This window comes from Podarcis gaigeae, assembly GCF_964106915.1.
Source record: "Podarcis gaigeae genome assembly, chromosome: 3".
NCBI classification, from domain to species: Eukaryota; Metazoa; Chordata; class Lepidosauria; order Squamata; family Lacertidae; genus Podarcis; species Podarcis gaigeae.
Window position 1 is genome coordinate 60976167 of NC_139680.1, and position 21229 is coordinate 60997395.

At 43.1% G+C, this 21229-nt stretch overlaps 1 protein-coding gene across 1 annotated transcript; it reads right to left on the minus strand.

Annotated features, from left to right (window-relative positions):
• Window positions 1-505: 505 nt before the first annotated feature.
• On the minus strand, window positions 506-18927 carry IFNGR1 (interferon gamma receptor 1). Its single transcript, XM_083731688.1, has 7 exons — window positions 18710-18927; window positions 12985-13102; window positions 12651-12820; window positions 9617-9786; window positions 6875-7055; window positions 5326-5444; window positions 506-3617 (listed from the first exon to the last, which is right to left on the minus strand). Exons 1-7 carry the CDS (start codon window positions 18795-18797, stop codon window positions 3183-3185), a joined length of 1281 nt encoding a protein of 426 aa, XP_083587814.1. The 5' UTR covers window positions 18798-18927; the 3' UTR covers window positions 506-3182.
• Window positions 18928-21229: the final 2302 nt, after the last annotated feature.

Consider the following 21229-nt stretch of genomic DNA (forward strand, 5'->3'; position numbering starts at 1 on the left):
CAAATCTCCAGTTCTGTTTTCGTCACAGCTCAGGAGGCTTACATGGCATATAAAGTGACAAAAGGAAATAAGATACTGAGCAGTGTTTGAGTATAATTTAAAAAAGAAAAAGAGCCCAAGTACATTTCTTCAATTTAACAGAGACAGTTGATCTAATAATATGCACTAAAATTTTCTATGTCTATAAGGTAGCTACTGTGAAGAACAGAAACTAATCATAGCTTCCTTGCCTTAGCTGGAATCAATTACTGTCCAGATGCTAGTCTGGAAAACACAGGACAAGAGTGCCATCTATTGGCATTATTTTTTCCATGATTTAAACTTTTTAGTGAACTAAGGCTGTTTAAGTGTCCCACCAGTTTATTCAGAATTTACTAAGAACTGTTATCGCTATACATCCTTTCCCCCTTACATTAGTGATCTTGTTGTACTGAGATGTTCTTCCTTTTTGGTGCCTGCATTTTTAAGTTTATTTCAAAACAAATTCCATGCAGAAATATTTATATAACTGGTGTCTTCCAGAAGGAACATTTATTTTGCCTTCTAGCCAACAGTCACTTATGAAAATAAGAAATATAAAGACACACACATGTATTTTTATAACAAACATGTATGTAATTAAAAACAAATCTGTACAAAAGTGCTTTAACATTACAAACTTGGATTAGAAGTTCCATGCCCATAATTCAAACACAGCATTTTTAGAACTTTGTGGCTAATGTTGGTCACAGGACAGAGAGGTGGGGGATAAAGAAAAAGAGGAGTCTCAAAGCAGCTAACATTCTCCTTTCCCTTCCTCCCCCACAACAAACACTCTGTGAGGCGAGTGAGGCTAAGAGACTTCAGAGAAGTGTGACTAGCCCAAGGTCACCCAGCAGCTGCATGTGGAGGAGCAGGGAAGTGAACCCGATTCACCAGATTTTGAGTCCACTGCTCTTAACCACTACACCACGCTGGCTCTCACACATTACAGATCAGTGCTAAACCCTAGGCTAACCACAGATATGGCTTTCAGATATAAACAGAGATCTAACCAGAAATAAAATAAAAGCTGCAAACATGAAGTTTAACTGGCACCATATTACCCACCCACTTGTAAAGAAACTAGGATGAACTTTTTTGTTGCTGAACGGGCAGTGGTTGCTTTGGCATATATTTTCCTTTGTCCACTGGAACCGCTTCTTCCTCACAGTGTGATCTCAGGCTACACAATGTAGATGCGATGGCATCCCCAACACTCAATAACCCACCTGATTTGGCACTGTGACATCATTGAGTAAACAGTGCACTTTTTGCATCATACGTTTATTGTGTGGATAGGTGGCGGAATGCCTACCTATCAGGAGAGAGTTACTGTGGCCCTTATGGTCACCCCCCCCCCCAATGTAGGTATGTCCCAATCTTTGGTTACATCTCCACCACCATACTACTGGTAGAATGGGTGAATGCTTCAGCCTTGGGCTCTGCAGAGTCAGCCTATTTGTAGGTTGTTCAAAATCCCAGAACAGTATTTAGATGGCTCCAAAAGGCCTTGATAATCTCAGGTCGAAATGAAGATTTTGCTGAACTGGTCATTAGTTTAGGAAGGTCAAGCAGCTCTTCCTGCAGTGGGTAAGCATACACTGCACTGCACATACGCAATGAATCTGCAGTAAAAAGGGAGACTATGCAGAAATCCTCTGACTTCCGTCTGTTCAGTTCCCCATGTGACGCCAGTTAGTGCATCGCTTCCCCTTTTTTGCTGTCTAGTCTCTGTTTGACATTGTGTGGTGTGTGGCCCCCTCCCCCCCCCTTATCAGCCCACATTTGTGTCTTATTATAGGTAGACTAGACTAAGGAACAATACAAACGGGGGAGAAAGCCCTGAATATAAATAACCCCTAAAGCAGAGCAGATATATAGGAAGTGGACAGGGCTGACCAGATGCTAGACCATATGATAAACACCAAGAGTCATGGTGCAGTATAAAAAACTGGGCATTTATATGGTACAGCTGGCTATGCATAATCTTTTCCTAATTTATGAGGCTGGAGCATCTGGTGTGTTACTGTCATTCTATTAGGTCCCCCCCCCCTTCCAAGTGAGCTGTATCTTGTTATGAGTATCAGATTTTTAAATGCTGCCCTGCCAGTGGATGAAATGAAAATGCAATTTGGGGAGATGCATTAATGTGAACCTATTGCTCATAATAATGTCTTTCAGAAGTGAACACGGTACCTGAGAACAAACAAGGGGTGGGGGGTGTAATTTCTATCAATTCACACACACTTCATTTTATACATGGCTGTACCTCACAGGCTTTGCAGTCGCAAGGGATGCAACCTGAATTTGCACTCATCTATGTGGCGATGAGAGTTTTTATCAGTTCCAACTATCAGTCCAAAGAAAAGGAAGAGCGAACTACACTAGGCCGGAAAAGATCTTCTCTACACAGTTAGGGGAAGGTATCCAGATAGTGGGGCATTAAAATCAGTTGACCACAGACCAAGGCCCAAGCATGCTGGTGGGGCGGGTACAGATTAATGCTTGAGGATATTTATGGAAACTTATTTAACCGTATCAATATAGCTATTATTAGAAAAGTTAGCTGAAGCCCTTCTCTAGAATGTGTGTGTAGCTGTACAGTTAAACTACCGTAAGTCTTTGGTTATAATAAAACTGTCAGGTTTTCTTTGAAGTAAGAGATTCAATGTGGCTTACTCTTAAATATGTGAGTGTTAGCTTGCAACTTACCTTTTGTAGGATTGGGAAATCATAGTTTCAAATTTCACATCATAAAAACATATATTATGAAAAGTAAAAAATTGCAGCAAGTGATCCATCTAGGTCTGAATGCTGTTCTCACAGTTAGTTGGCCAAGCTGATGCCTACAGGAAGCACACAACCAGGGCCTGAAACACAGCAGCATTTCACATCCTGAGGTTTCCTGCAGCCAGTATTCAAAAAGCATACTGCTTCCCACAGTGGGGGTAGCAAAAGATTATGATTCTTGCATTGCAGGGTGTTGGACCAGTTGACCCTCAGGCTTCCTTTCAACTCTACAATTCTTCAAATTCATAGCAGAATACTTCAGATAACCCTAAGTGCTTATAAACCTTTACAATGGATATTTGTGACAGTCAAAAGTAATTGCTTCTCTCTCTCTCTCTTTTACAATGTTCTCAGATTGAGAAACGGACCTCTTAGGCTTCTGGTGTGTCACTGGAACTCTGTGTTTTCAGCCATTCTTCCACATCAGGAGGAAGCCAACGCCTGTCATAACCAGAAATGTTTCTGCAGCTATCTGGGAGTGTGGGTTGTTCCACATCTGCATTGGGAAGATCCAGATTTGGAACACTGCTACACATCTCTTCTTGGCCACTGACGTCTTTAAAATAATTTTCATTCTCTTCAGCACTTTGTTCACCTTCAGAGATTTCCACAATAATGCCTTCATGGAGACTTGAAGTTCTCTGAGAGTGAAGTGCATCTGCTTCTTGGTCAGAGTCACTGAGGCCAGTGGCCTCTCCTGAGGGATCTGACTCTGGCTTAATGTCTGGTTCAGTTACAAGAACAGCATGTCTGCCTTCTGGTCTGGGGTCAAAGTTGACTGGGTTCATGTTTCTTACCACAGCAGCCTTAAACGAAAAAGGAAATGAAAAAGTTAGTGGCAAGTTACTTTCCTTGGAAACAAAAGATAACACACAGCCCATTTCTCATCTGTTTTAGCATGCATGAACACATGGGAGTGCATCAGTTTGCTCATTTTCCAGCTTCTTCCCTGCCCTTCATTTCATTTCATTTCACTTTTAATTTTTATACCGCCTTTCTATATTGCTATGCACAAGGCAGTTTACAAGCTGAAAAAAGAGCAAAATATAATAATCCGGTCCAACACAAATAAGATAATAAAATATGTGATAAATTTGCCACACAGCTCCCATGTTTAGTTATAAGCCCTATAAAAATTGTAAGAGAAGTAAGGAAGTCCAAGTAATCCATAAGCTTACTGAAAGATGGGAGTTCATAAATCACTGGAATATGATAAAGATAAAGATATGGAAGATAAAATACTCAATCTTATGTTTTGCATAAATTGATATGATGCATTGCAATCTTTTATTCATCATTTGAACATAAATGTGTATTTGGATATTTAAAACAAAAAAGTGGGATAAATGCCATAAAAGTTAAAATGGTTGCCACACCAGTGAATCTGGCTGTGGAGGCCTTTGCTTTTGACTACTAATACGGCCAGGTTGTGTCAGGCACCACAGGGACCAAGATGTGCACAGGGCCTCATGTGGCTGAACTTGCTGAAAGCATTTCTAATCTCCCCACAATGCAGTGCTATGCCATGGACACTGCATTCTGAACACTGTTGCTACCATCTAATAGTCACTCGGGACCAACATTTTTGTCAGTGTTGCGTCAAAGCGTTTTATACCAACAGCGGAAGGTTTTTTCCAGCTTTGGGCCTGAACAGCAGAGGTTATTAGGAAGAAAGCAGTCCTCGCTTACTCCAGGCATAGACAAACTCGGCCCTCCAGATGTTTTGGGACTACAACTCCCATCATCCCTAGCTAACAGGACCAGTGGTCAGGGATGATGGGAATTGTAGTCCCAAAACATTTGGAGGGCCGAGTTTGCCTATGCCTGGCTTACTCAATGTGTTCTACTGAATGCTACATAGTGCATAATATTATAATTGTGTATGACTGTATTTTGAAAACATTTGCAACCCTCTTTGGGAGTCTCTTGAAGCTATAAAGCAGCATGTAAGTTTTCTAAGATAACCAACAAAATAAAATTTGAGTCTGTTAACTATTAAGACATTATATATGAAGAAAGGTCCATATAGTTAAAGCTATGGTTTTCCCAGAAGTGATGTATGGAAGTGAGAGTGGGCCATAAAGAAGGCTGATCACCGAAGAATTGATGCTTTTGAATTATGGTGCTGGAGGAGACTCTTGAGAGTCCCATGGACTGCAAGAAGATCAAACCTATCCATTCTTAAGGAAATAAGCCCTGAGTGCTCACTGGAAGGACAGATCATGAAGCTGAGGCTCCAATACTTTGGCCAGCTCATGAGAAGAGAAGATTCCCTGGAAAAGACCCTGATGCTGGGAAAGATTGAGGGCACAAGGAGAAGGGGACGACAGAGGACAAGATGGTTGGACAGTGTTCACGAAGCTACCAGCATGAATTTGACCAAGCTGCGGAAGGCAGTGGAAGACAGGAGTGCCTGGCGTGCTCTGGTCCATGGGGTCACGAAGAGCTGGACACGACTAAACAACAACAACAACGTATGAAAAAAAGAGCTTTAGGCTCCTACAGAGAACTTACCAGAGACTTAGGAAGTTTAATTCTTCTCTGTTTTTTACTGAAACATCTGTAGATTCCTGCAAGAATTCCCGCCAAAAGAAGAAATCCAATAACACCTAGAGTTATAGGCACTGTTAAATCTACAAAATTAAAGAGAGAGACATTTGATACAATAACAAGGCATTGGGGTCTAATACTATTAATACTATTAATTCACACATATACGTATGCTACACATTTCAAAGTAGTACAGATATTTTTCAGTAAATTAACAGGTCCTTCCTTGGCAGCGCAGAGCTCTCTCTCTCTCTCTCTCTCTCTCTCTCTCTCTCTCTCACACACACACACACACACACACTGTTATCCATGAGAGCATGATGTAATGAGTTTAAAACAGATTCTATCTATACAGTCGTACCTTGGAAGTCAAATGGAATCCGTTCCAGAAGCCCGTTCGACTTCCAAAACGTTTGAAAACCAAAGCATGGCTTCTGATTGGCTGCACGAAGCCCTGTCAGACGTGCAGCTTCCAAATGAACATTCAAAAACTTGAACAGTCACTTCTGGGTTTTGATCGCTTGGGAGCCAAACGTTCAAGAACTAGGCTGTTCAAAAACCAAGGTACAACTGCTGTATGTAGCTTGAGATTTCTGAATTTCTAGCTTGAGATGGGCAGTCTTCCATCTGTAGGGAGTTCTACTGAAGCTGTGGGTGGGAGAATGATTCTGAAGAAGCTAGACTGACATCATGGGTTCCCTCTGACAAATTAGGAACCAGGAAGCTGCATTTTGAAACACAGAACTCCCTGGATGTGTTTGTGGGCCGTCCCATAACTGCAGCAGTTGAACAGCTGGAGGTTATAAAGATGGAGCAGTCAGAAAAAGCTGAACCAGCACCTGTGAATCTAGACAGAATGGCAACTATGCAAGTACAGTCGACTTGCAACTTGCACACACTTAATATGCACCTGGTGGCTGGTCACCCGTGGTAACACAAATGCACGCACAGCAGAGCTGAGAAGTGCTGGCGCAGAAAGCACCTTTAAGCCCTCTGCCTTGCTTACTGGGTTCTGAAAGGCTCCTGACACCCTGCGTTGCAGGCAAGACCTGCACAGTGCGCCTGCACTGGAAAGGCAGGGATGGTCAGGTGGGAGCGATTCCAGGGTTGTTCTAGCTACACACAGTTTTGACTATATGTACAATCTCCGAACCTAACCCCTGTGAAAGTTGTGATCCTCCTCTACTCCAAATTATGAAGCTGAGTGACCATGGTAACCATTGAATTCAGTGGTGGTTACTTCTAAGTAAAGGAGGAAAGAGGCTGCTTTTGCAAAGATGTGGAGGCTGCAGTCTACCCCCACCCAGTCAATCATGTGACATCACAATGATGGCAGATGACTAAGGGGTAGCCGGCTTGCCAACCTGTCCAATTTGGTTTATGAGGCAGATTTTGTTAAGACTGTGGCCCATAGAGCCGTAAAGGTTCCCCACCCCTGTCCTGGTGCATCTGTATGATCCTCTGCTCTGCAGGTTATGAGGCTTTCAAAATAATGAAGAATTAACTTATTTACCTGATGAGTGTTTAGGAGGAATGTCAATACACCTCTCTTCAGATTCTTCACTCTGAATGGCAAACTCTTCTGAAAATCCTTGAACTGAAACACAATACAAGCTTTCCGAAGAAGGAACTTGAATAGATATGGTACATGATGTGTCACTACATGATGTGTCCTCTGCCTCAAATTTTTGACGCTGTAAATAACAAAAAAACTTTTTTTAAAAAGTTACACTTCTTTATGTAAATACAATATATGCAAGGAAACAGGAAGGGGGCTGTCAGCTGATTTAAACGCTGCCTACTAACAACCTAATTTGCTACTGAAGATTTGCAGAGTGGAAAAAGCCTTTCTTACGGGCTCCATGATACAACCAGATTTTTCTTTCCATGTTCTTAGAATTAGTCAGATTATCCATCTCTGTTTCCCCACTGCATGATTTATACTGTATGTGGTTTACTTCCCTGTTCCTAACATGATGCAATCAATTTTCTCATTTCCCCCTTTCCTTTGTCCTCCCCTCCACCTCCATTCCTACTTCGTGTCAGTGGTGTTTCAACTAATTAGGGTCCTGGTCCACATTCTTCCTTTCTCTCTAACCTCATTGCTATTTCAATATGTAGCATCCCTCTTTGTGTTCTTAAAAGCTATTGGGTTTTTTTTGCTTAACAGAACCATGTTATTGTTTCTCATCAACTGTCTTCTCTTTCCCTGAAACACTGATTTAGCCTCACAGTGTTAGAACAAGAGACTTACGATATATTTTGATCAATGACCAACATATTGTGGTGCATATACCTAGATACATGAAAATACATATTGGGATTCCGCCCTGCCCCCCATTGTTTCACATGAAATAACTAAGAAATATATATTGAATTTATAGTTCCTCCTCTTTACCGCTCCTCCTCTTTAGTTCCATTATTACTGTCTCTTTTAAAAAGTCTATTTAAAAAAGAGACAGAAATTCCTGTCTTTTCTTCTTTACCATTACATTATCCTGACTTTTGCATTTGTTGAATATTTCCAAATTTCATTCTTTCTCCTCCTACAACTAAAACATTGGTTTACACTGATTTTATGCTGCCTCTATTACTTAAAGCATCAAGCTTGCCTAATTCCCTCCCCAGGCATGCTTAATTCTCTTCTCCACCCTCTATCTCGAGTTCTCAAATCTGCTACTCATTTTGCCCATCCTGCCTCCTGGACTGACCACTTCTGTCTTCTTTACTTGCTCCCCTTTCATTATGACATTCATTTTAAACTTTTGCCCTTTGCTTCTAAGTGCCTGCATTCTCTTGTCCTTAATTTTGTCTTTTCTCTCACAATGTGGCCCTACTTGTTCCCAACATTTTGCTGGCACTCTCTTCCTCACCAAGTCCCTTTCTTCCTCTGCTCCCCCCCCCCCCAATTTTCATTCTTTAGTGCTTATTATTCTAATCCAGAGGGACGCGGGTGGCACTGTAGTCTAAACTACTGAGCCTAGGGCTTGTCGATTAGAAGGTCGGCAGTTCGAATCCCTGCAATGGGGTGAGCTCCCGTTGCTCAGTCCCTGCTCCTGCCAACCTAGCAGTTCTAAAGCACGTCAAAGTGCAAGTAGATAAATAGGCACCGCTCCAGCGGGAAGGTAAATGGCGTTTCCGTGCGCTGCTCTGGTTCGCCAGAAGCGGCTTAGTCATGCTGGCCACATGACCCGGAAGCTCTCTGCGGACAAACGCCGGCTCCCTTGGCCTATAGAGCGAGATGAGCGCGCAACCCCAGACTCGTCCGCAGACTGGACCTAATGGTCAGCGGTACCTTTACCTTAACCTTTATTCTAATCCATGGTGGAAGCACTGCTTCAAGTCTTCAGTGGCAATATGCAGCTGGATCCTACATAATTTTCACAAATCTCTTCCTCCCTGGTGATTTCTTCTCTTAATTTGTAAGGTAGGTGCGTGTTGGTGTGGTAAATTACTACCTTATTTTAAAAGACACTATATACTATTGTTACTGCTATAGCACAATTAAACCATCAGTACTCTAAGAGATAAAGCTTTGTTTCTTGAAAAAAATGTGGAAACTGAAACTTTAACTGTACCCTAATGTACACAATACTTAGAAACCTGTTTAACATAAATTGTTTTCAATGTATTGTTTTTAATTGTCTTGCTGTGATGAGTAGCACATTGAACAGTCTTAGGGCACATGAGATTGTCTATTAAAATCTCTATGCAGTACTCCTGATTCAGAGACACACACACAGATTCTGAACACAGTAAGTAACAGGAATGACTTGGGTAAAGAATTCTAACTGTCACTGCAAAACTGTCAGTGCTTCAGCATAAATGAACAGGTCAATCATGTGAATTTATGTCGTTGAGGTTTGTAGCACTTATCAAAAAGAAATCTTGCCAACTATGCCCTTAAGGGGAAATAGTGCTATCAGTGGTACACTTGTAGATTGAGAGAAGCAAGCACACACTTTGAAAGAAACACATTTTTTTTCAGGCCTTTACCTTCCCCATGCTAATATCAAGAAGAAAAACAGGATGTCCCTTCACAGCTCAAGAATATGAAGTATACACAGGAAACAGGAAAACAAAGCACACCCAGAAGTCCAGCCATTAGGCAACTTCCAGTTTCCTAAAAAATGTGTGGAATATACTTCATGTGCCCGCTGGAGAACTGAAGCTCATCAGAACTATGCTGAAATTGTTATCTGAGCATCACATCAAAAACAGCCTCTACATTAGAAGTTGATAGTCTTAAATATACCTTTTTTGGGTGCCCTTTTTCCCAAAGGAACACTCTGGAGGTGAAGTCTGTGATGTTTGCCCTTAAAGTAAGTGGGAACTTCTTGCCATATGGAGTGAGAGGAACTTCAGTATCAACTATTATTAGATGATTCTCAATGTAGATATTAAATTTTGGTGGTGCTATTCGGCCTGAAACAGTTAAACTTTTCCTATTAATATCAAACAGTTCACAGTACTGCAATGCAAGAAAGTTAGCTACAGAGAACTTTAAACATTTATCAGCGTATTGAAGCAGTATGGGTGAATCATCAGATCTTATCTGGGGAACAACTTGTGGACAGAATGCAACCCTCAGCCCATTTGTATTGGCTAAAATTCTACTGTATGTAGGGATCAGGCTGCCTGGGCCATGCCACTCTCTTAATATACCTCAAAGTGTTGTGCTGCAAGAATAACAACTATACTTTTTTTTAACTCTGTGAAGTACTACAGAAGTAATTAAAATGATAATCAATAGAGAGAATCGACAACCCGTGAAGATATTCAGTATGGAAATTGTGAAGCTATCCCACATGAATCATAATTGGAGCATTAACAAAGCCATTTTAATTGGAGGCAGGTACTATTTGTCATAGGCTGCTCACCTGTGCTACACGCATCTCCCCCTTAGGGCTGAGCAATATCAGCTTTTCGACATCACGGTGTATTGCCAGCCAAACACTGTGGGGTTTGGCGATATACCAGGATGCTGAAAAAACAAGATGCGCTGGCAAGAGCTGAGGCAGTTTCACCCAGGCTTGCAGACTGGGACAATGCAACTTGTTTGCGCTGCTCAGCTGAGGAGAGAGGATTGCTGCTCCCCACAGCGAGCAGTTAAAACAGCCCTGATGCTCTTGCCATCTTGCCATTCTTGTGCGAGCTGCAAGAGCACTGGGGCTGTCTCAGTGGGGGGGGGGGGAATGTTAAACTGCTCAACTGAGGAGTGGCAACTGCGCTCCCCTCAGTGGAGCAGTTTCAGAGCCTCTAACCCACCGCTGGCTTGCAGGAGACATTGCCAGGCTGGGGGCTCCTTTAACTGCTCAACCGAGGCAAGGGCAGCTGCACACTCCTCAGTTGAGCAGTTTAAAGATGCAGAGGGAGGAACAAGCAGTGCCCGCTTGAGGAAGGAACTCTTGACTCCCTCCAGTGGACGCTGCTAGCAGAGGGACTCAGGAGTGGTGGCGGTTTCACCAGCGATATACCGCTAAGTCAAAGCAACATCGTGGTCTGCTCCTCATACTGGTCCTGGGTGATAAATCAATATATCACCCAGGCCTACTCCCCATGCTCCACTCTTAAGCCCCTGAGCTTGGAGGCTTAAAAAGGGAGCGAGGGAAGCCTTGCAAAGGGCTCTGTGAGTCTCCCCGCTTTAAGTTCCTGATCTCAGAGGGGAGTAAATTAGACTTGCAAGCCCTTTCCCAAGTTATCTTGCACTTCGCTTCTTAGCCTCCGAGACTGGGGACTTAAAAGAGGGAGATTTACAAAAGACTTTAAGACAGCCACTCCCCTTTGGAGGGGCTCAACCTGGAGTGCAGGGACAGGCTTAAAGGCTTTGCAGAAGTCTCTTTCAAAAAGGTTGTGTACAAGAGCTGCTTTCAGACAATCAGTGCTGTATTTTAATATTTTGTTGGAAACCACCCAGAGTGGCTGGGGAAGCCCAGTCAGATGGGTGGGGTATAAATAAATTATTATTTTCAGGGTACCAGTACTGGCACTTTTGTTGTTGTTAAAAAGTGTGGCACTTACTGTAACAACTTCATGGTGAGTGCCGGCACCTATTTTTCTAGAAAAAAAGCACTGGCTTTAATTGTCACTCAGATGAGTGATGATTTAATCCTGATAAAAAAATTCCTTCCAGTAGCACCTTAGAGACCTACTACGGTAAGTTTGTTATTGGTATGAGCTTTTGTGTGCATGCACACTTCTTCAGATACCAATAAAAGTTCATACCCATAACAAACTTAGTTGGTCTCTAAGGTGCTACTGGAAGGAATTTTTTTTATTTTATTTCGACTACAGCAGACCAACACGGTTACCTACCTATAACTAGATTTAATCCTGCTCTGTGATCTTGCTCCCTGCTGGGAACTTGACAAACAGTGAAGTATTAAACCCTGACTGTCTGCTTTTCAGCTGGCATAATCAATAACAGTTGATGTGTGGCTAGGTGTGGTTTGGGGAAAAGAATAGTAGTAGTAGTAGTAGTAGTAGTAGTAGTAGTACCCACCCTTTACCTTAAGGTCCCAGGATGGGTTACAACATTAAAACAACATTACGGATAATTTAAAACAATCCACAACAATAAAAATAAGGTGGGTCCTGAAAACACCTGTAGATGCAGGTGTTTAAACAGTACGATGGAGGGTGCAAGGCACACCTGTGTGGGTAGGTAGTTCCACAGCTTAGGGGCCGCCACACAGAATGCCCTCTCCTGGCTGCCCCCCCAAAGCCTTAGAACTACCAAGAGGGCCTTTTCTGCTGGTCTCAGCACCATAGAGGGTATGTAGGGAAGGAGACAGTCTTTCAGATATTGGAGGCCTGAGTTGTTTAGGGCTTTAAACAGCAATGTGAGTGGTACCTTGAATTGGGCCCAGAAACAAACAGGGAACCACTGCAACTGTTTTAAAACACAGTTGTATGAGATCTAAATGGAACCCCAGTCAGTAATCTGGTTGCTGCCTTTTGGACCAACTGAAGTTTCTGAGTCAACAAGGGTAGCCCCACGTAGAGCGTGTTTCAGTAATCTAATCTGGAAAGTACCAGAGCATGGAGTATAGTGGCCAGATCACCTTTGTCCAAAAGGGATTGTAGCTGCTAGAGTGGAAAAAATGCCACCTTAGCCTCCAGTGTCCATGTTAAATACAGGAGCACCTACAAACTGCAACTTTGTGGGCTAAGTTGAACCCCCATGTGAGCCCCCAATTGCCCTGCAGCCTGGAGATTCCCTAGCCCCATTGCAAAGGATAGCCCATACTCAAGATCTAGAAGCCTTACATATTTCAATGACAACTTACCATTCTCAAACACATGATATCGGTCTGAACATGTATAGTCAGATTCATGCAGTCCATTAAGAGCTTTAACCTTCACCCAGAATGTATCACACGACTCATCGACCTCATGGGTGATATCACAATAGTGTTGTGTTATGTTTACACAGTTATCAACTTCCACGTCACCAGCCCTATGTAAAACAAAAGAAAAGAAAACATTCGAAATTCATATTCAAATTTATAAAGTGTGATAAAATTGCAAAAAATGTTTATTTTTGTTAATCTGCTGATTCATTAGAAGACAGCACTGAACGAACAAACATTTGGGGGAGGTACAAAGTCAAAACCGTCTTACCTATCATAGCACTGGATGCTCACAGTAAAGAGAGTCTTTGAAGACACACTTTTGTAATCCCACCGAACAGAGGTGTTGAGATTATATGAATCTATGACAATATTGCTTGGTGAAGGCACTGAAAAGACAAAGATTATTACTGCTTTGATGCAACTGAATTAAATGAATTTTGAAAACAGCCAACCAAATGACTATTTATAATTCTAGCAGAAGGATATAAACAGAACACACCAGGGGTGGGGTAGACAGGAGAATTGCCCTGTGTGTTTCTTCAGCCTCCCACATGTCACATACATGTGCATTCCTATACATGTAGGAAATGTCCAACCTCTATGCCTGAAATCTGGATGGAGGGGATTGCATGTGGGGCACCTACAGCTTATTCTCACCTTATGTCAAATGCATGGAAGCAAAGGAGGTCTGTCCTGCCTGCACTCAGCCTACTATGCATTTCAGGACACATGTCAGTAGGTCTAATTCCACTGAAAATTTCTACAAGTATACCAACTGTAGCCCTGCAATGATAAGGTAAAGGTAAAGGTACCCCTGCCCGTACGGGCCAGTCTTGACAGACTCTGGGGTTGTGCGCCCATCTCACTTAAGAGGCCAGGGGCCAGCGCTGTCCGGAGACACTTCCAGGTCACGTGGCCAGCGTGACAAAGCTGCATCTGGCGAGCCAGAGCTGCACACGGAAACGCCGTTTACCTTCCCGCTGGTAAGCGGTCCCTTTTTATCTACTTGCACCCGGAGGTGCTTTCGAACTGCTAGGTTGGCAGGCGCTGGGACCGAGCAGCGGGAGCGCACCCCGCCGCAGGGATTCGAACCGCCGACCTTTCAATCGGCAAGTCCTAGGCGCTGAGGCTTTAACCCACAGCGCCACCTGCGTCCCGCCCTGCAATGATACCAGCCTTCAAAAATTGTACCACCCTGCATGAACCAAGGTGGCACAGACAGCTTGAGGTTGGTAAGCTACTTCCCTCACTATGAATTAACTACTAAAAACCACCCTGAATTAAAATTATTTATACACTGCTTTTTAGTAAGAAAGAGAGAGGCTCCCACAGCACTTTACAAAAAAAAATCAGCTGTAAGATCATCCTTGCCTCAGGCGTATGATCTAAAACACATGACTTGAGGAATAATGGATTTTTTTGGGGGGGAGGAAACCAAACTTTGTTCTTAAAGTTATATTGTACTTTTTAATAGCCTCATTTCCCTCCCTAGTTGTTTTTACCTATTTCCTATATTTCAACATTTTCTTCCAATTTCTTCCCACAAAACTTTCTGTACATCATGACAAACCAGGGGTAATAATCCTGTATAGTCCTGCTAAGCCACCTGGTCTAGCCACTTCTAGTGTAGTGAGTGAGGCCTTTCTCATTAAGAGACAGGTCTAGTCTGTGACAGGAACACCCCTCCCCTCTCTTGATGTAGTTCCCTCCATAGCTCAGCAGAAATGGGTAAGCATCTTAGTCTTGCCTGCTATGCTGAGATGCTGTTCTGTAGCTCATGAACAAATACTTCTCCTGACTCCTGCTGCTTCCTGGTATTTGGGCAGACCCCTTGCAGGGTTTTTGCACACAGTGGGTACCCTTGTTAAACCCCACAGGATGCTACATCTACAACTGTAAAATATAGCCAGGACTTCCTCTTGCACTGGCACCCACAAGTTATGTTTTTACTCATATTGTGCAATGTAGGTGCAACATTTTAAGTTCCAAATAAATGCCTTTGCGTCTTCCATTGGATAAAAGGGAAGATACATTTTACTTAGTTGTAGAGATACAGTAATCCACCTTTTATTAAAGCAGGCAACATAAGACTTATCTCTATCATGGAGCCATCTTTTAAACTTTTCAGGAATGTAAGCAAAAGGAAGAAAAGGACAGTTCACTAAGCTGACAATATCCTTTCCACACTCAGGACGATGCACTATGTGAAGCTAAAAGTTCCTAGCTTTTAGTAAACCACTATTCCTTAGAGGCCTTCCAAACTTGAGTTACACAATTGTTTTGCAGCTACAAGCACACCAGCTGCTAAACGATACTAAGCTGGGGATCTCTAACATATTTCCAGAAAATACGCAACTAGAGTTCCAAGTGATTTCCTGAGTGCCTCTTCAAATACTTGCTCCACATCTGTTCCTCATGCCTTCCTAAAGAGCCAAAGGCCACCTTGAACCATAGTCAATTCTTCAGAGCATGTATGTCAAGATGAACATGGCAGCCCAAATGCAAAAGTGGCCATAGTGAGAACAGTTTTAAAAGCTTCTTTCCAAAAGACTACAATATTTTAAATCAATTTTTATCCTTCCTGGTTAAATTCATATGGAATAAAAAATCTGAGGGATCTTAGAGATGTCACACACACACCAAAATCTGACATCATGGCATCACAGTAGTAGTCAGTATTATGTAGTAGTCAGTATTTTAAATACAGTATCAAATTTAGTGGGGCCATTGGGGACTCACAAACAACCTTTGGGAGTCAGTGTCACAGGAGACCTATGGAAGCACTCATCAAAAAATTAAAATCTTGACAAATTTTGGAGAGCTCATGGCATCACAGTAGGAAACCCACATGAGTAAAATTAACAAACTAAAAGCACATTAGAACAACAACAGATGACAAATTGAGGGTCTTAAAAGCTGCTTGGTGGAACAGAGGCTGCCTGTGAGTTAGCTATTCCTGATACAGAGGATGCGTGGAAATCTTACTAGACTGATTCAATAGGTTAACACTAATAACGTATCTTTAGAATTCAGAAGTACTGTATTGTGAAAACAAAGAGTTTACAGTCATTTCATGGGTCCAGGGCCAGCTGATTTTAAGTGACCTTTATGGACAAGTTGGTTTAGCAGCCTAGTGTGCTCAACTTGCAGAGTGCAAGATTTATTGATTACCATTGTCTGGATCAACTGTACAACTGCTGAAGCCCCATATCACTACCGTGTGCCCCCCCCCCCCAGAGAACAGGTGTAGAGAGCAAAAGTGCACATCTACTCTGCGGCCTCACCCCTGCACACATCCCTACTTAACTATGCTTCAGTCCATGCCAATAATAATAATAATAATAATAAAATTTATTATTTATACCCCACCCATCTGGCTGGGTTTCCCCAGCCACTCTGGGCGGCTGCCAACTGAATATTAAAAACAATACAGCATCAGACAGTAAAAACTCCCCTAAACAGGGCCGCCTTCAGTTGTCTTTTAAATGTAAAATAGTTGTTTGTTGCTGCGACATCTGATGGGAGGGCGTTCCAAAGGGCAGGTGCCACTACCAAGAGGGCCCTCTGCCTGGTTCCCTGTAACCTCAATTCTCACAGCGAGGGAACCGCCAGAAGGCCCTCGGTACTGGACCTCAGTGTCCAGGCCGGATGATGGGGGTGGAGACGCTCCTTCAGGTATACAGGACCGAAGCTGTTTAGGGCTTTAAAGGTCAGCACCAACATTTTGAATTGTGCTCAGAAATGTACTGGGAGCCAATGAAGATTTTTCAGGACTGCTGTTATATGGTCTCGGCGGCCGCTCCCAGTCACTAGTCTTGTTGCCGCATTCTGGATTAGTTGTAGTTTCTGAGTCACCTTCAAAGGTAGCCCCATGTATCCCTTGATCACATGCACCAGCATGAGCAAACAAGCCCAGGTGTTAATGCTGATTAATCTATAACTTTATACGCCTAATATAGTCTTTACCAATGTCGTGCCCTCTCTATATTTTTGGACTACTACTCCCATCAGCCGAAGCCAGCACAGCTGTAATAGCTGTGGCTGATGGGAACTGTAGTCTGAAACATTAGGTCAACAAAGGGCATAGCTGTCAACTTTTCCCTTTTCTTGCGAGGAATCCTATGCGGAATAAGGGAATTTCCCTTAAAAAAAGGGAAACGTTGACAGCTATGACAAAGGGTGACATAATATCACACTGATATACCTAATGATTCATACCTAAGCACTAACAGCCTTTTGCATGGCCAGTTTGGGAGCAAAAAATCCACAGCAAATACAGTGCTAAAGGCCATATCACAATAAAAATATGCATGGCTGAAAAATTTAGGACTTGGGGCATTTGTAAATAAACTAAAGGGTAGGTTCACTTTACTTTCTCTCCTATTAAGTTAAAGACTGCCATTCACTCTAATAACAAAAAGAATAGCACTGAAATATATTACCCTGGACACAACATTTGACTTCCATGACTGGCCCTGTCCCAATTTAAGAGTTCTCACTTTAATGAAATTGTATTAATTTGGAACTAATTGGTATTGTATAATTGGGTTATAACTGGAAAACTAATAAAAGCAGCCACTGGGTGTGGCCTTTTGGCAAACATTTCTCACAATTCAGTCACAGACCACTTGCAGGTTATTGTGTGCTAGTTTGAGTGTGAGCACACAGTTAATATTGTGCACTAACCAGGTCCTTTGTTCTACAGTATTTTTTTAATGGATTTATTGTATGCTTTTATATTGTTGTGAACTGTTGTGATACATGATACAGGGGTAGATAAATACTTTTATTTAAAAAAATACAATGTAGAATCTGCATGAACAGGGAATTTATCACAGAATGCTTCATTGTGGATCAACACAGCAAAAGGAGATCTTCTGAGCTATGGAAGATTTTGCCTGAAAATTGCCTCACCTATAGCAACAAAAATCCAGGCAACACAGTTGGGCATACAACTCACATGCTATGTGGCATATTTACTGTAACTTAAGTAAATCTGCTTATGCCATGTTGCTTAACTCTAATAATAAAGAATAAATAATAATTTATTACCGGTATTTATACCCCACCCATCTGGCTGGGTTTCCCCTGCCACTCAGGGTGGCTTTCAGCAAAATATTAAAATACAAGAATCAACTTCCTTATCTACTTCCTTGTATGAATAAGCACCAGAGAACCTACTTCTTCTATAATACAGGATGAAAAAAGAAAATCACAAACATTTTCCAAATCACAAAGCCTTACAGAAGAGCCAAACACAAGCAGGGGTCTAAAGTCACTTAAAACTCTGTGACCTGGAAGCACCAGCTGCGTATTTGACAATATGTGGGAAGTAAATGCAGTGCTGGCTGGCAAAGCAGATCAACTTAGTACTGTATTCGGCTGTACGGATTTGAGGCCTCACAATCAGTTCTAACAAACCCTGACTCACTCGAAGCCTAGAATGGCGGTGGGATGGGCATGTCTTTCGTGCATACCTGATACCAGGGTACATGAACGGCGCGCACACAACATGTGGGATATAAAAACGCACGGAACAAATAAATTTGGCACGGATAAATAATGTCCCCATATTTTTTGGGCAGCCCATTACGAATGGGCCGGTTTCAAAGGGGGGCTTTCCCGTGTGTTTCAAAGTGCCCGGTCGACTTTGCAACGAAGATCAGGAACTAGAGATGATGCCTCCTTCGAAATACTTAACCTACGGGACGCGCGGACCATGCGTAAAATCCAAAGAGGGAGGCGTGGAGAAGGCGCGCCGCTACCAAGACCAGAAGCGAGCAAAAATGACCAGCGTTGAACCAACCAAGCTTTGGCATACCGGAAAACTCATTCCGGAAACCAGATCCGAAACCTATAGCCCAGGCCTCTTAATCCAGGAATCTCTAAGAGTCGTATTCGCAGAGCCAGCCGCGCTGAACAATGCGCCAGGCTCCGGCGGCGCCTCGCTTCAGGAGGAGGCCGAACCCGGACCCGTTCCCCTCCCACGGTACCTTTCTCCGGCAGTGCCAGCGAGCCAGACCCGCCGCGGAAGGCCCACGGCAAGACCGCCAGGGCGACCAGGAGCTCCGCCGGCCCCATTTTCCTCACCCCGAACCACAACAAACCAAGGCAGGGCAAAAAGCCCCGTTGGCCGCCTCCGCACTTCCGCGGCTGGAGCCGCTCCCTCGGAGAAAGCCCCACCCACCCAGCCGAGCTCCCACGGAGGGGCGGGGTGGCTGGAAAGGGACGGCCTCCGGACTTTTCAGCTGGAGAGTCCCTTCTCTGGGGAGGCGCGTGAGCATAATAAAGCTGCAGCTGCTTCTTGTTCTGTCTGAGATAGTACGGTCCCAGGCAACCTCAAGTTTTGCTGGTTCTCACAGGAGAGTTGATGTGAGCAAGACGTGAACACTTCAAGCAACAGAGCTTATCCAATGCCCATGCTTGGATCAGCTAAATGTCAAGTTGCTAAAAAGCAATGTATCTAATCTGAAGAGCGTTTGTGGTGGTTATTTGTGTTGACCTCACAATAGCTAGAGCAAAAGGTCAAACAGCCACCCTTTCTTTTCTTAAGTTTTCGTGTGTGAGCACAAATCATTCCCAATCGTGGCTACACTAAAATTCTGGATTTCGTGAGCGTTCACATTTATCGGCAACCAAACAAAAAAGACAGCCTCAAAATGAAGCAGGGAGTCCCCTCAAAATAAAACCACGAGGTTCCTTCTCCATTGTCTGAAACTACAGGAAAAACTATAGGCTCACATACAGGTATGCACAATACAGTTTCAAAGTGAAACAGTACGTTCCTGCGACATTGACTAAAGAAAATATATCCTAGTTCATTTTACAGTTTTGATCTACTCTTGACTTTCCGTGTGACCCTAGAATTTTCTGCATCGCATCACTCAGTCATAACTTTAACTTCCAACACTGGCTAAAAACACTGAAAGGTGGTAGTGGAAGCAGAATGCTGGACTAGATGGGCTTTTGTTCTGATTCAGCAGGCTTCTTACCATGTTTTTAAGATTCCAGCAAAAGAGACCAGTGTCTGTTTTGGAGATGCTTGAAATATTAGAGTCCAAAAAAAAGGAGTGGGGAACTTCTTGTTCTCAGGCCAGATGTGTTTAACTCTACCCTCCCTGTCTGAAGCTCCACCCTTTAAAAAAAAATCCCTCGTGAAACAGCTAGGCTTTAAAAAAACCGGGTTGGATTTGCTGAAATGGGAAATTGAACGATGTCAAGTCTAATTGCAGCATCAAGGGGAGGGATGTCATAGCTCCGTGTACTGTGACCACTCTTGAAATTTAAAAGGTGCTTTAAGTGTTCACGTATTGCTCACATCAACTCTCTTGTGAGAACCAGCAGAACTTGAGGTTGCTTGGGACCGTACTATCTCAGACAGAATGAAAGGGTTGCGTGACCTGGTTTTATTGCTATGTCAGTGTACACATACTTGCAAAGCTTGTTTTTCCTCATAGCTCCAATGAGCAGGGTCTCTACAGCCAAAAATTCCAGAGCCTGTCCCCTTACTGGCTTATAAACTCTGGAAGGTTAGCCACAAAGAATGTGACCCTGTGGCTGGGAAATTTTCCCCATCCAGGTCTGAAAGATGTTTTCCTGTATGAAATTCTGCTCTGTATTACTGGTGCAATATGCAAAAACAATAGTAACTTTTGTACATTTATGCTTTTATCAGGGAAGTAGAAATAACTATGCTTATAAACACATTCATAAATGACTGAGCATACCAAAGACACTGTGGTGCTACATTTGTTTGAAGCGAATGCTTTGTTTTTTTTCTAAGTCACCGCAGCACAGGAAATACTGACCTCATAGTGAAAAAGTGTTAACCTCACCTATTTCACTTTCCCAGTGGTTTTAACAGTTATAATAAATGCCTACTCCAATTTCAGATTACATCCCTTACTGTGGGGGAAGCCTCCAGATGTTTCCACGCCACAGCTCCCATCAGCCCTGACCATTGGCCATGTTTACTGGAGCTAAGCGAAACTGGAGTCCAACAACATCTGGAGTGGGAGACCCTAGCAGGATGACTTGGTATGAAATTGTGAATATACTATAAAGAATTCTAAATTTTGAAGTAAGATTAAATGTAGCATGAGTGGGTATAGGCTCGTACAATGTGGCTCCTTCCTCTCTCCCCCCCCTGCAGTCCCCCCAAAATCCAGAGTAGATTTTGAGTCCATGTGATGATGTGTAAGGAGAAGAGAAATGGAAAGTCCTGCTGCACATGCCTATTTCCATTGTGCAAGGGGGTGGATATTGAATGTGTCCCTTCAGCTCCAGGATAGAATAACTATGCTGCTCAACACTGCCTTGCCCCCGTGACTGAGAGAGCCCACACCATATGCCGTGCTGACGTCATGCGCACACACCACTCAATGTGATAATGTCTCTCGCGCACGCCACACAATGGGCTGCTGTGGAATTTTGAGGGGCTCGCCCCTGCCCCCTTGAAAATTTGGAAGCCATCAGACCCCCGCCCCCCAGGTGGCGCCCCTGTTGCTGCTGCA

What these genes read in the sequence shown, in the direction of transcription:
- IFNGR1 (XM_083731688.1), bottom strand. Translation starts at nt 18,797, where the DNA reads ATGGGGCCGGCGGAGCTCCTGGTCGCCCTGGCGGTCTTGCCGTGGGCC. An exon ending in AGCATCCAGTGCTATGATAG is followed by an intron (nt 12,821 to 12,984) that starts GTAAGACGGTTT and finishes TGTTTTACATAG; the next exon opens with GGCTGGTGACGTGGAAGTTG. An exon ending in ATATCATGTGTTTGAGAATG is followed by an intron (nt 9,787 to 12,650) that starts GTAAGTTGTCAT and finishes TAACTGTTTCAG; the next exon opens with GCCGAATAGCACCACCAAAA.